Source organism: Pseudophryne corroboree, chromosome 3 (assembly GCF_028390025.1).
Source record: "Pseudophryne corroboree isolate aPseCor3 chromosome 3, aPseCor3.hap2, whole genome shotgun sequence".
NCBI lineage: Eukaryota > Metazoa > Chordata > Amphibia > Anura > Myobatrachidae > Pseudophryne > Pseudophryne corroboree.
The window spans coordinates 391,062,678-391,077,761 of NC_086446.1; the positions used below are offsets into that span (position 1 = coordinate 391,062,678).

General features: G+C 45.7%; 1 protein-coding gene across 3 annotated transcripts in view; it reads left to right on the forward strand.

The window, feature by feature from the left end:
• The window catches only part of BRCA1 (BRCA1 DNA repair associated), a 373,734-nt gene that overhangs the window by 262,833 nt on the left and 95,817 nt on the right, over window positions 1-15,084 (forward strand). For 2 of the 3 annotated variants that reach the window (XM_063960070.1, XM_063960071.1), the window contains exon 18: window positions 13,422-13,462. In XM_063960070.1, the coding sequence (XP_063816140.1) occupies window positions 13,422-13,462 (41 nt within the window). Of the gene's footprint in view, window positions 1-11,529; window positions 12,073-13,421; window positions 13,463-15,084 lie in introns of those variants that run through there. The other variant, XM_063960072.1, reaches the window with a different exon arrangement.

Below are 15,084 nucleotides of genomic sequence, written 5' to 3' on the forward strand. Positions count from 1 at the left end.
CCGATACAGGGATACAAAAAAAAGGTTCCCATTTTCACACCAGCACAAAATACTTATACCCTTCAAAAGTAGAAGTCATGTGTCTTTCAAGGGATCGGTTATTATTAGTGGGGTCTGCAATGAGTGAAAAGATCAGACTACTAGCTGCCCCCCATATGCTTGGCCAAAACTTTGTTTTTATTACCTTGTTTTGATTTGATTAAACTATTTGTGATGTCATTGTTCCAAAATTACACTGTTTCTCTAGCATCCATAAGGGATATTGGGGAGACTTACGATGGGGCATAGACGGGGTCCAAAGGAACATTAATGCTCGGACTTCTGCCATGACAGTGTCAGCGCGCAGGGCTTTGTGGTTAGCGGACGCGGAATTCAAGCGTAGTGTGGAACCCCTCCCCGTTTTAGGGGAAATGCTCTTTGGGGTTGAATTGGATACCTGGATTTCCAAAGTTACGGCTGGGAAATCCACGTTTCTCCCCTCTGGAGCCCCACTGGCGAGACGCTCCTATCCGGAACAGTCTGTCCATTCCTTTCGGTCTCTCAGATTTCGATCTAAGACCAGAAGTGCCTCCAATGCAACTAGAGACACCAGAGGTAAATCCAGAAAACCCGCCAGCAACAGCTCTCAGGAACAGTCCACTGGTTCTGCGTCCACTAATGCCTCAGCATGACGATGCCTGCCCACCCACCCTGAAGGGATCTCGAGGTGGGAGCTCGACTGCGTCACTTCCGTTGCGTCTGGGAGACTTCGTGCCAGGATACCTGGGTCAGAGATCTAGTTTCCAAGGGCTACAAGCTGGAGTTCGACAGTACTCCTCCCCAGCGATTTTTCAAATCAAGCTTACCAGCTTTGGAGGATATGCAAGTTACGTTGCAACAGGCCATCCGAAAGTTGGTCCAGTCCCACGTCATTGTTTCATTACAAATACCACAATGAGGGAAGGGTTATTACTCCAACCTGTTTGTGGTACCGAAGCCGGACGGTTCGGTAAGACCCATTTTGAATCTAAAGTCCTTAAATCCTTACCTAAAGGATTTCAAGTTCAAAATGGAATCCTTGAGAGCAGTGATTGCGGGCCTAGAATAACAGGAATTCATTGTTTCCTTGGATATCAAGGACGCCTACCTTCATATTCCAATTTGGCCACCTCATCAGGCTTATCTGAGGTTTGCCCTACTGGACGATCACTACCAGTTCCAGGCACTGCCCTTCGGCCTGTCCTCTGCTCCGAGAGTATTCACAAAGGTAATGGAGGAGATGATGTTCCAGCTCCGGATCCAGGAGGTCAATGGTTATCCCTTATCTAGACGATCTCCTGATAAAAGCAAGATCCAGGGATCTTTTATTGCTCCATATCGACTGCACTATCCAACTTCTGTCACACCATGGGTGGATTCTCAATTTACAGAAGCCCCACCTGGAGCCAGCTCAACGGCTCCTGTTCCTGGGGATGTTACTGGATACTGTGGCCCAGAAGGTGTTCCTCTCGGAGTACAAAGCGAGAACACTTCAGGAGATGGTCCACATGGTGCTCCGACCTGCATGACTATCCATCCATCTTTGCATAAGATTGTTGGGGAAGATGGTTGCCTCATACGAGGCGATCCAATATGGGAGGTTCTATGCCAGAACATTTCAATTGGATCTCCTGAGCAAGTGGTCCGGATCACGTCTACAGATGCACCGGATGATAAGGCTGTCACCTCAGGTCAGGATTTCCCTCCTGTGGTGGCTGCAGTCCTCCAATCTCCTGGAAGGCCGGAGTTTCGGGATTCAGGATTGGATCCTCCTCACGACGGATGCAAGTTTGAGAGGATGGGGAGCTGTCACTCAAGGGACTCGGTTCCAGGGCAGGTGGTCAGCCCACGAAGCCCTCCTTCCAGTCAACATTCTGGAACTTCGGGCGATCTACAATGCTCTTCTTCAGGCCCCTCCTCTGCTCAAGGATCACGCGATCCAAGTACAGTCGGACAATGCCACAGCAGTGGCATACATCAATCGACAAGGAGGGACAAAAAGCAGAGCCTGCATGCGAGAGGTGTCAAAGATACTCCTCTGGGCGGAAAGAAATGCAAGAGCAATGTCAGCTATCTTCATTCCAGGAGTGGACAACTGGGAAGCGGACTTCCTGAGTCGTCACGATCTTCACCCAGGGGAGTGGGGACTCCATCAGGTGTTTCATCAACCGGTGGGGCTGCCCACAAATAGACATGATGGCTTCTCGTCTCAACAAGAATCTTCACTGGTATTGCTCACGAATCAGGGACCCTCAAGCGAGGTCAGTAGATGCACTGAGCGAATCAGAAATCAGGGAGTCCAGGGAATTTTGATTGCCCCGGATTGGCCTCAGAGGGCGTGGTACGCGGCTCTTCTGGACATGTCCGTCGAAGACCCTTGGTCTCTACCACTAAGAAGAGATTTTCTTCAATAAGGGCCGTTCGTCTACCCAGACTTAACGGTGACTTCGTTTGACGGCATGGAGGTTGAGCGGAACATCCTAGCTCACAAGGGCCTTTCCAAGAAGGTTATTGCTACCATGGTTAAGGCCCGGAAATCTGTGACGTCAAAACACTATCATCATATCTGGATAAGATATGTCTCTTGGTGCGAGGAACACACGTATCCGCTTGCAGAGTTCCATTTGGGACGTTTCTTACATTCCCTGCAGACTGGTGTGGATAAGGGCTTATGTCTGGGTTCTGTTAAGGTCCAGATTTCAGCTCTTTCAATTTTCTTCCAAAAGAGATTGGCAGTTTTGCCAGAAGTTTAAACCTTCTTGCAAGGGGTGCTCCACATACAACCTCCTTTTGTGCCGCCTACGGCACCCTGGGATTTGAATGTGTTGTTGGAATTTCTACAGTCCTCCTGGTTTGAACCTCTGATGACGTTACTGGCCCTGGCTTTTGCTAGACTTGTCTCAGAATTGAGGGCCTTATCGTGTAAAAGTCCCTACTTGGTCTTTCACGAGGACAGATCGGTGGGCTCTTCCTGGGCGGCTGCCCATAGAGTCTCAGCCTTGCAACTATGCCGAGCAGCTACCTGGTCGGGGAAGATTACTTTTGTGAAGTTCTACAAGTTTGATACCCTGGCCAAAGAGGATACCCAGTTTGGGCAGGTTGTGCTGCAGCAGTCTCTGCACATTCCCACCCGTTCTGGAAGCTTTGGGACGTCCCCATCGTACTAAGTCTCCCCAATATCCCTTATGGATGCTAGAGAAAATAGGATTTTAATTACCTACCAGTAAATCCTTTTCTCGAAGTCCATAAGGCATATTGGGCGCCCACCTCAGTGCGTTGACTCTGCAGGTTCTTTTTTATATGATTACCTGTTCAGCTGTTGCTGTTGTTGTTCCCAGTCGTTGCTGGTTGTTGTCTATTAGTGGTGTGCTGGTGTACAAATCTCACCACTCTTGTTATGTTCCTTCTCTCACATATGTACTTTCTCCTTTGGGCACTGTTTTACCTTTAACTGCCTGTGGGAGGGGGCATAGAGGGGAGGAGCCAGCACACCCAGTGAAGAAATTTAAAATGCACCGGCTCCTTTGAACCCCGTCTATACCCCATCGTACTAAGTCTCCCCAATATCCCTTATGAACTACGAGAAAAGTATTTACCGGTAGGTAATTAAAATCCAATTTTTACTGTCTGTCTGTCGTCCATCCCCATACCACCCTCCCCACCCATTTTTTTTCTTCTGTTTTTCTTTTATCCTTTGTGGCATTTTGTTTGCTAATATTGCAGTCTTGAGATAAAACTGTATATTCCTTAGGCCTTTTGTTAAAATTGAAGCTGCTGTCACTTCATATTGTAGAAGCAGTGGATTGCAACCTCTGATTATATGCTTATTATACAGTACCATATCAAGTAAAACCAAATAGGTAAAACATTTCATTGTGTTCTTCCCATAATCATATTATATCAATTAGCTGAGTTTTGTCTTTATTGTGAATATACTTTGTGGTGTTTTAATCACCATTGTGAGATTTTAAAGCTTAACATTGAGTTTTGTTTTTGTAAGAGGCATCGAGATAATGAACAGTTGCACGTACACAGTTAAAATTTGCTGATGGGAAGGTAAAACAGTGTTATTTAGGTCTAAAAGCAGAAACTTGTGTGAGATATGGTGCTGTGTCACTGCTGCCCCAACCCTATGCAGTGCATTGTCTGCCAACACAATAAATGCCAATCTGCTGGAAAAATATGAAGGGTCTTCACGGACACATTTAGGCCGATATTCTATTCGCTGCAGTGCGTTATTGCAGCTAAAGAATTCCGGCAGGGTTATTCTATTAGACCTGTAAGCCGGTACTTATTGGGGATTTTGCAGAATCCCCGATAACCGGCCCCACATGAACCGCTATTGGACCTGACCGCATGGATCCGCAATGCTGTAACGGGTCCCATCTGTTATCGGCCGATTATGGGTGAATTACCACATGGTAAAAACAGGCTGTAATAGGATAGCCTGATGGCGTTATCAGGCTAAAAAGCCTTTTATTACTGTGTGATAACTCACCGTACCCAATAGGATATCGGCCTTGGTTGTGTGTAAATGCTGTTTTCAGATATATTTTGTCTTTGTAATATACAACCTTTGATATTTTTGTGTGAAATAGTGGCTTAAGTTGGTCTTCAAGCCACATACAAAAAAAGAAATAGTCACTATTGTGCTCCTTATAAACCCCTTAGAAATGATTTTACATTTATAAGCTAATCGTCCACAAAAATATATGCAGATAAAGAGGGGTGGAGGGGAGGCTTATTAGGAGTGGATTAAAACACGCACACTTATTGTAGCTTCAAAGTAAAATAAAAGAAACATGCATAAAGTCAGGCCACTGGAAATATAAAAGGTGATGGTAAAAAGCGTATGATCTAGAAGAAGGAATGTAGTCTGGACCACTGCCCCATAGATATGCCTCCTCCAGTGGCAGTGGTAAATAATTTCCACAGCTCCTCCACCTGTTTTATGTTCCTCTAGAATATCATTATTGAGGTTTCAACAACAGAGGAATCACTTCTTGGTAAATATATTTGGAGTAAGTATCTCTACATTTCCATTGATCATATTTTTACCATGTATATTCATTACCATTAAGGATTTTTGTGGACTATTTGCTTGTATAAGTGAAATCATTTATAAGGTTTATAGTAAGTGCAATAGTGACTGTTTCCTTTTTTATTTGTATACTGATCTTTGTATGGTAGGTGACTTACAGTGAACATAGGACCTTATTCAGCTTCAGTTGCAGTTTTGCTATTTTGCGATCGCTCCAGCCAAGCAGCTTCAAGCTGTCATTTTCAAACCCGTAATAATTGGCTGGTGCATTATCACCTTCCACTTATCACTGCTTAATCACTTCACCAGGCTTAAGACATCTGCCCCATAGTCCCCATTGCAGCTTCTGGTGTGCACAGTGATTTATCATACAGTTTTTTGCTCTTCAATCCTTGTTTTTGTTACAGTACATGTCTTCACTTGTCTGGCTTTTGTGATGGTACTGATGAAGAAATTGCATGCAGTATATAGACAATGAGAAGGGCAGTCCCTACCGTTTGTTTTCATTTATTTTGTTTACTTTCCGAATGACTGTTCTGTGTATGTACTGTTAAGTTCAAATATATTTCTAATAAATATTTAAAATGCCAGCGTTAATATATGCTGTGGACGCAAGGCGCATCTTATTACCATATACGATAAAAGTGCGCTGTACGTCGCAAACACTACATCCCTTAAGAGAAAGCAAGCACTCGCACACATTGAGTTCCAACGCTCAGTGATGTATATATTTGATATTAAAAGGATATGCGTACAATATAACACATGTACAGTGTATATATTTATATATATTTCTCTAACGTCCTAGTGGATGCTGGGGACTCCGAAAGGACCATGGGGAATAGCGGCTCCGCAGGAGACTGGGCACAAAGTAAAAGCTTTAGGACTAGCTGGTGTGCACTGGCTCCTCCCCCTATGACCCTCCTCCAAGCCTCAGTTAAGATTTTGTGCCCGAACGAGAAGGGTGCAATCTAGGTGGCTCTCCTGAGCTGCTTAGAGCAAAAGTTTAAATAGGTTTTTTATTTTCAGTGAGACCTGCTGGCAACAGGCTCACTGCATCGAGGGACTAAGGGGAGAAGAAGCGAACTCACCTGCTTGCAGAGTGGATTGGGCTTCTTAGGCTACTGGACATTAGCTCCAGAGGGACGATCACAGGCCCAGCCATGGATGGGTCCCGGAGCCGCGCCGCCGGCCCCCTTACAGATGCTGAAGCAAGAAGAGGTCCATAAATCGGCGGCAGAAGACTTTCCTGTCTTCATAAGGTAGCGCACAGCACTGCAGCTGTGCGCCATTGCTCTCAGCACACTTCACACTTCGGTCACTGAGGGTGCAGGGCGCTGGGGGGGGGGGGGCGCCCTGGGAAGCAATGAATTTACCTTATTTGGCAAAAAAAAAAATACATCACATATAGCTCCTGGGCTATATGGATGTATTTAACCCCTGCCAGTTTTCCAGAAAAAAGCGGGAGAAGAGCCCGCCGTGAAGGGGGCGGGGCCTATCTCCTCAGCACACAGCGCCATTTTTCCCACACAGCTCCGCTGGTAGGAAGGCTCCCAGAATCTCCCCTGCATCCTGCAACTACAGAAACAGGGTAAAAAAGAGAGGGGGGCACTTATTTGGCAAAATAACAGATATAAGCAGCTATAAGAGATAGACACTTATTGTAAGGTTGTCCCTATACATATATAGCGCTCTGGTGTGTGCTGGCAAACTCTCCCTCTGTCTCCCCAAGGGGCTAAGTGGGTCCTGTCCTCTATCAGAGCATTCCCTGTGTGTGTGCTGGGTGTCGGTACGTGTGTGTCGACATGTATGAGGAGGAAAATGATGTGGAGGCAGAGCAATTGCCTATAATGGTGATGTCACCCCCTAGGGAGTCGACACCTGAATGGATGGCCGTAATTAAGGAATTACGTGACAGTGTCGGCACGTTACAGAAAACTGTTGACGACATGAGACAGCCGGCAGCTCAGTTAGTGCCTGTCCAGGCGTCTCAAACACCGTCAGGGGCTATTAAACGCCCGTTACCTCAGTGGGTCGACACGGACCCAGACACAGACACTGACTCCAGTGTCGACGGTGAAGAAACAAACGTATTTTCCAGTAGGGCCACACGTTACATGATCACGGCAATGAAGGAGGTTTTGCACATCTCTGATACTGCAAGTACCACAAAAAGGGGTATTATGTGGGGTGTGAAAAAACTACCCGTAGTTTTTCCTGAATCAGATGAATTGAATGAAGTGTGTGATGAAGCGTGGGTTACCCCCGACAAAAAACTGCTAATTTCTAAAAAATTATTGGCACTATATCCCTTCCCACCAGAGGTTAGGGCTCATTGGGAAACACCCCCTAGGGTGGATAAGGCGCTCACACGCTTATCAAAACAAGTGGCGTTACCGTCTCCAGAAACGGCCGCCCTTAAGGAGCCAGCAGATAGGAGGCTGGAAAATATCCTTAAAAGTATATACACTCATACTGGTGTTATACTGCGACCAGCAATCGCCTCAGCCTGGATGTGCAGTGCTGGGGTGGCTTGGTCGGATTCCCTGACTGAAAATATTGATACCCTGGACAGGGACAATATATTATTGACTATAGAGCATTTAAAGGATGCATTCCTATATAGGCGAGATGCACAGAGAGACATTTGCACTCTGGCATCAAGAGTAAGTGCGATGTCCATTTCTGCCAGAAGAGGATTATGGACGCGACAGTGGTCAGGGGATGCGGATTCCAAACGGCATATGGAAGTATTGCCGTATAAAGGGGAGGAGTTATTTGGGGGCGGTCTATCGGACCTGGTGGCCACGGCAACGGCTGGGAAATCCACCTTTTTACCCCAAGTCACCTCGCAGCAGAAAAAGATACCGTCTTTTCAGGCTCAGTCCTTTCGTCCCCATAAGGGCAAGCGGGCAAAAGGCCTCTCATATCTGCCCCGGGGCAGAGGAAGGGGAAAAAGACTGCAACAGACAGCTTCTTCCCACGAACAGAAGCCCTCCCCCGCTTCTGCCAAGTCCTCAGCATGACGCTGGGGCCTTACAAGCGGACTCAGGCACGGTGGGGGCCCGTCTCAAGAATTTCAGCGCGCAGTGGGCTCACTCGCAAGTGGACCCCTGGATCCTGCAGGTAGTATCTCAGGGTTACAAATTGGAATTCGAGACGTCTCCCCCTCGCCGGTTCCTGAAGTCTGCTTTACCAACGTCTACCCCCGACAGGGAGGCGGTATTGGAAGCCATTCACAAGCTGTATTCCCAGCAAGTGATAATCAAGGTACCCCTCCTACAACAGGGAAAGGGGTATTACTCCACGCTGTTTGTGGTACCGAAGCCGGACGGCTCGGTGAGACCCATTTTAAATCTGAAAGCCTTGAACACTTACATAAAAAGGTTCAAGTTCAAGATGGAGTCACTCAGAGCAGTGATAGCGAACCTGGAAGAAGGGGACTACATGGTGTCTCTGGACATCAAGGATGCTTACCTCCATGTCCCAATTTGCCCTTCTCACCAAGGGTACCTCAGGTTTGTGGTACAGAACTGCCACTATCAGTTTCAGACGCTGCCGTTTGGATTGTCCACGGCACCCCGGGTCTTTACCAAGGTAATGGCCGAAATGATGATTCTTCTTCGAAGAAAAGGCGTCTTAATTATCCCTTACTTGGACGATCTCCTGATAAGGGCACGGTCCAGAGAACAGTTAGAGGTCGGAGTAGCACTATCTCAAATAGTACTACGACAGCACGGATGGATTCTAAATATTCCAAAATCGCAGCTGATTCCGACGACACGTCTGCTGTTTCTAGGGATGATTATGGACACAGTACAGAAAAAGGTGTTTCTCCCGGAAGAGAAAGCCAGGGAGTTATCCGACCTAGTCAGGAAACTCCTAAGACCAGGCCAGGTGTCAGTGCATCAGTGCACAAGGGTCCTGGGAAAGATGGTGGCTTCTTACGAAGCGATTCCATTCGGCAGATTCCACGCAAGAACTTTTCAGTTGGATCTGCTAGACAAATGGTCCGGATCGCATCTTCAAATGCATCAGCGGATAACCCTGTCTCCAAGGACAAGGGTGTCTCTCCTGTGGTGGTTACAGAGTGCTCATCTCCTAGAGGGCCGCAGATTCGGCATTCAGGATTGGGTCCTGGTGACCACGGATGCCAGCCTGAGAGGCTGGGGAGCAGTCACACAGGGAAAAAATTTCCAGGGCTTGTGGTCAAGCATGGAAACGTCACTTCACATAAATATCCTGGAACTAAGGGCCATTTACAATGCCCTAAGTCAGGCAAGGCCTCTGCTTCAGGGTCAGCCAGTATTGATCCAGTCGGACAACATCACGGCAGTCGCCCACGTAAACAGACAGGGCGGCACAAGAAGCAGGAGGGCAATGACGGAAGTGGCAAGGATTCTTCGCTGGGCGGAAAATCATGTGATAGCACTGTCAGCAGTGTTCATTCCGGGAGTGGACAACTGGGAAGCAGACTTCCTCAGCAGACACGATCTTCACCCGGGGGAGTGGGGACTTCACCCAGAAGTCTTCCACATGATTGTAAACCGTTGGGAAAAACCAAAGGTGGACATGATGGCGTCTCGCCTCAACAAAAAACTGGACAGATATTGCTCCAGGTCAAGGGACCCTCAGGCAATAGCTGTGGACGCTCTGGTAACACCGTGGGTGTACCGGTCAGTGTATGTGTTCCCTCCTCTTCCTCTCATACCAAAAGTACTGAGAATCATAAGAAGGAGAGGAGTAAAGACTATACTCGTGCTCCGGATTGGCCAAGAAGGACTTGGTACCCGGAAATTCAAGAGATGCTCACGGAAGACCCGTGGCCTCTATCTCTAAGACAGGACCTGCTCCAGCAGGGACCATGTCTGTTCCAAGACTTACCGCGGCTGCGTTTGACGGCATGGCGGTTGAACGCCGGATCCTGAAGGAAAAAGGCATTCCGGATGAAGTCATCCCTACCCTGATCAAAGCCAGGAAGGATGTAACCGTACAACATTATCACCGTATTTGGCGTAAATATGTTGCGTGGTGCGAGGCCAGGAAGGCCCCTACGGAGGAATTTCAACTGGGTCGATTCCTGCATTTCCTGCAAACAGGACTGTCTATGGGCCTCAAATTAGGGTCCACTAAGGTTCAAATTTCGGCCCTGTCGATATTCTTCCAAAAAGAACTAGCTTCTGTTCCTGAAGTTCAGACGTTTGTCAAGGGAGTACTGCATATACAGCCTCCTTTTGTGCCTCCAGTGGCACCTTGGGATCTCAATGTAGTGTTGGGATTCCTAAAATCACATTGGTTTGAACCACTCACCACTGTGGACTTGAAATATCTCACATGGAAAGTGGTAATGCTGTTAGCCCTGGCTTCAGCCAGGCGTGTATCAGAATTGGCGGCTTTATCCTATAAAAGCCCTTACCTAATTTTTCATACGGACAGGGCAGAATTGAGGACTCGTCCTCAATTTCTCCCTAAGGTGGTTTCAGCATTTCACTTAAACCAACCTATTGTGGTGCCTGCGGCTACTAGGGACTTGGAGGATTCCAAGTTGCTGGACGTAGTCAGGGCCCTGAAAATATATGTTTCCAGGACGGCTGGAGTCAGAAAATCTGACTCGCTGTTTATCCTGTATGCACCCAACAAGCTGGGTGCTCCTGCTTCTAAGCAGACGATTGCTCGTTGGATTTGTAGTACAATTCAGCTTGCACATTCTGTGGCAGGCCTGCCACAGCCAAAATCTGTAAAAGCCCATTCCACACGGAAAGTGGGCTCATCTTGGGCGGCTGCCCGAGGGGTCTCGGCTTTACAACTTTGCCGAGCAGCTACTTGGTCAGGGGCAAACACGTTTGCTAAATTCTACAAATTTGATACCCTGGCTGAGGAGGACCTGGAGTTCTCTCATTCGGTGCTGCAGAGTCATCCGCACTCTCCCGCCCGTTTGGGAGCTTTGGTATAATCCCCATGGTCCTTTCGGAGTCCCCAGCATCCACTAGGACGTTAGAGAAAATAAGAATTTACTTACCGATAATTCTATTTCTCATAGTCCGTAGTGGATGCTGGGCGCCCATCCCAAGTGCGGATTGTCTGCATTACTTGTACATAGTTATTGTTACAAAAATCGGGTTATTGTTGTTGTGAGCCATCTTTTCAGAGGCTCCTTCTGTTATCATGCTGTTAACTGGGTTCAGATCACAAGTTGTACGGTGTGATTGGTGTGGCTGGTATGAGTCTTACCCGGGATTCAAAATCCTTCCTTATTGTGTACGCTCGTCCGGGCACAGTATCCTAACTGAGGCTTGGAGGAGGGTCATAGGGGGAGGAGCCAGTGCACACCAGCTAGTCCTAAAGCTTTTACTTTGTGCCCAGTCTCCTGCGGAGCCGCTATTCCCCATGGTCCTTTCGGAGTCCCCAGCATCCACTACGGACTATGAGAAATAGAATTATCGGTAAGTAAATTCTTATTATATTTACAGATTTACAATTACACAGGAAGCAGTTGTTACAAAAGAATCCATACAGTTACAGCCAGCATACTTCACCCTATTTGCTCAATGCACATTCCGCTCCATCTTTGAATCTGCCTCAACACCAACAAACAGCAACAGCAGCAGAAAAACAGCAAACAGAGCCTCTTGTGTGACTGGAATCACCTGTATACTGTGTATTTTGGGGGAGTACATGTCTGGGACTGAGTCTTCTGTTATTGGTCCAGGGGAGGGAACTTTCTCATTCATGATGTGTCATTGGTCAGTTCATATGCAAGCAACGTCCAGCCTTGAAGAAGACATCATAGGGGTTGGCCACTGGTTTCTGCCCACATGCTTTCTTTCAGGAATGTCCTTTTGTTCTAATAAGAGTGACTTTAGCTTTCATACATTTAATCATAGTTACTAATTTGTCCGTTTGAGAACTGTGCACAGATCAGCTTGGCTCCACCTCCTTGAGTCATTTTTAATAGTATTCTGATAATACTGATTATATTATTGTTCTTATATTGCTAAGATATCTTAGACCGGTCTAGTTTTTATGTGTATTAAAACTCATGAGTTATAAGAAAATTTGCAGTTTGGTTATTTGAACATCAGCCATACCATATTTAATAGCGCAAAGAGTTAAGTGTTAGAATACATTTAATCATAACTATTCATTGCAATGTGCTACAATCTAACCACAGGTATCAAATTAACACACCCATTCCCCTGATTATTTTGACACCAAGCATGACATGTTTATCTTGTTCCGTTCCATTAATACATATACATGATGTTATACTCTATTATATAATTGAATACATTATAATGTCTGGTGCTTGACATATTTAATTTGTGTGGTTTGAAATATGTGTTGAATATATCATTGTGGCTTGGCTGTGTGAATGCCTATGCTTCCATATATATCGCTGTGCACGCTGCGTGTATTCGCACGCACAGTGACTCATCAGTGTGGAGTTTACATGTGCTGTGTATGTCATATTTATTACTTCGACAGTATGTTGTACCCAGTGTCAAACACTGTGATCATCTTGCTGGAACATTCCTTAGAGGTTCTAGTCCATGTGGACCTGATAGCATCATGCAGTTACAGTTTATCTGCTGCGTATTCATACTGGGACTTTTCTGTTACACCACATCAGAGTGGTGCTTTATTAAATTCAATATTCTTTCTGATCTCTGTCTGTAGTGTTGGTGAGCTTTAGCGTGCTGTAGCCATGGTTTAATGTTACTTAGCTGACAGGAGTGGAGCCCTCTGTGGTATCCTGTTGCTATAACACATACACTGCAAGGTTTGAGGTCCCGTGTGTTCTGAGATCCTCTTCTGCTTACAGCTGTTGTCCATACTCGCCCAGTCCATCTGGAATCAACAGTTATTCCACGGTCACTTAGATCGCATTCCCCATTCTGATGGCTGGTCTGAACTACCACGTCTTGAGGTTCTGCCACTGAGCGTAACTTGTTAGAAGATAATATCCCCACCTCTGTGTCATCCTGTGGGCATGAACCATTTGTACACATGTATCATAGTATACATCACATTGGCTGCATAGACACCACTAGTCTGTAATATTGTATAGCCCTGCTGAGAAGTTGCAGATAAATGCAATTATACTGAAGAGCGTGCCTCTAGAGTTAGATAATTATTTGTGCACTTTTTTCCTCTGCAAAACATAATAAAGAGTGTTTTATTTATGTGCTTTCTCTCTGCTGGTAAGTCTCTTTCGTTCTCTAACATCATATAAAAATCATTACGATATGCATCTGAGAGGAAATTTGACAGTCAGTGCAGGGTTTTTTACGATCCTGAAGACTGCTTATCTGTATTGAACAAATTCTAATGTAATCAGTCACTTTTTCACCCCTTTATCTAGGGATTGTACAGTCGTTCAGAGAGGGAAGAATTCTTGATGAGGTGAGCTTTGATATTAAATATCCTTGTGCGGTATGTTAGATTATTATCTTGACATTGCTCATTATCTATGTGACTGTCCTCTTTCACAGGGGCCAGTATTCTCTCTGTTCACTGATACACACATACAGTTGTGTCCTCCCTCATCACACCCGTGACTAGTTTTGCCGCAATTAGTGTACCTGCCGTTAGGCTGGTGTGAATAGTCGCACCCGATATCCATAGTAATGCATTGAGCGATCACAGTTGTGACAATTCGCACCTGGATGCATTTAATTGCTTCCGGGATACGTGCGTATGCATTGCGGCAAAGGTGAGAACACAACTTTGAGTTCTAAAATAGAGGACCTCACTCACTTTGCTTCCTGGGCTTTTTCTATGTGCTGATTACAACTGGTGTGTGCTTTACAGTGCAGTATGAATTGACTGCTAAAGTGCATGTGTAATGCTATGTAACGGGACAGCCTTTCTGGAATCCCCATTTTGAATCGGTATTCGGACTCGGAGTTGACACACATTAGGTCGACACCTATTGGTCGTCAGTGAGTAGGTCGACACATGAAATAGGTCGACGTGGAAAAAGGTCGACATGCGTTTTTTGCTTTTTTTTCTACTTGTTCTTACTTTATGATCCACATGGACTACAATTGGCAACGGTAACCCGCCGAGTGCAGCGGTAGCAGAGCAAGGCACCTTGCCCAAAGCATGGCGAGCAAAGCGATCCATGCGAGGGGACACTGTGCACTATTTGGGGTTCCCGGTCACTTTACGAAGAAACCTACACCCAAAAAAAGAAAAAAGCATGTCAACTTTTTTTCCATGTCGACCTATTTCCTGTGTCGACCTACCCACTGTCGACCTAATGTGTGTCAACCTAGACACTGTCGACCCTGAGTCCCATACCCGTTTGAATCACACTATCTGCTCCTTGTGATGTTGAATAGGTATGTTATCTTATTTCTCAGGCGCCATGTACCAGGACTAACACAAGAAAAAAAATCAGCTTATATATACATGTTTCATGTTAAAGTAGAATGCTTCCAATAATAAGAATAAGCATCTAGTTTCTAGAGGAAAAAACAGGAATCCCAAAGCAAGAATGAAATTGAAAACAAAAACATGAAACGGCGCTAGTGGTAAACAAAGAACTCAATAATGAGCACAAATGAGAAAAATGAACCTTCACAGAATACCAGTAGTTTAATATGAAAATGACTTTGCAAAATTGTATTTGCTGTATAAATATATAATCCATTTGCCACAGATTTTCTTACATCACACCCCAAACCACCTGGTGTGCATTATTAGCTCTAAGAACTGAAAATTGATGACAACTAAGCGCATAGGGCTGTTTAAGGACAGATTGGCCTTGGATTAAATTTGAGTAAAATGTTAAATTTGATTTATTTATCCTAGAAGTCACCAAACGGAGATTAGCTAGTGTAAATTTCCGTAACAAATATATTGTATCTGTCACAGAGTGATCCTTCTTAAGCTGGGTACACACTGGAGTGACGGGGATTTGTTCTGACACCAGAAAGGTCAGCCCAGATTGCCTGTACACAGTGGGGTGACTTTAATGAAGGACGGGAACGATCATGTTCTGTCCTTCATCAGCAAAATAC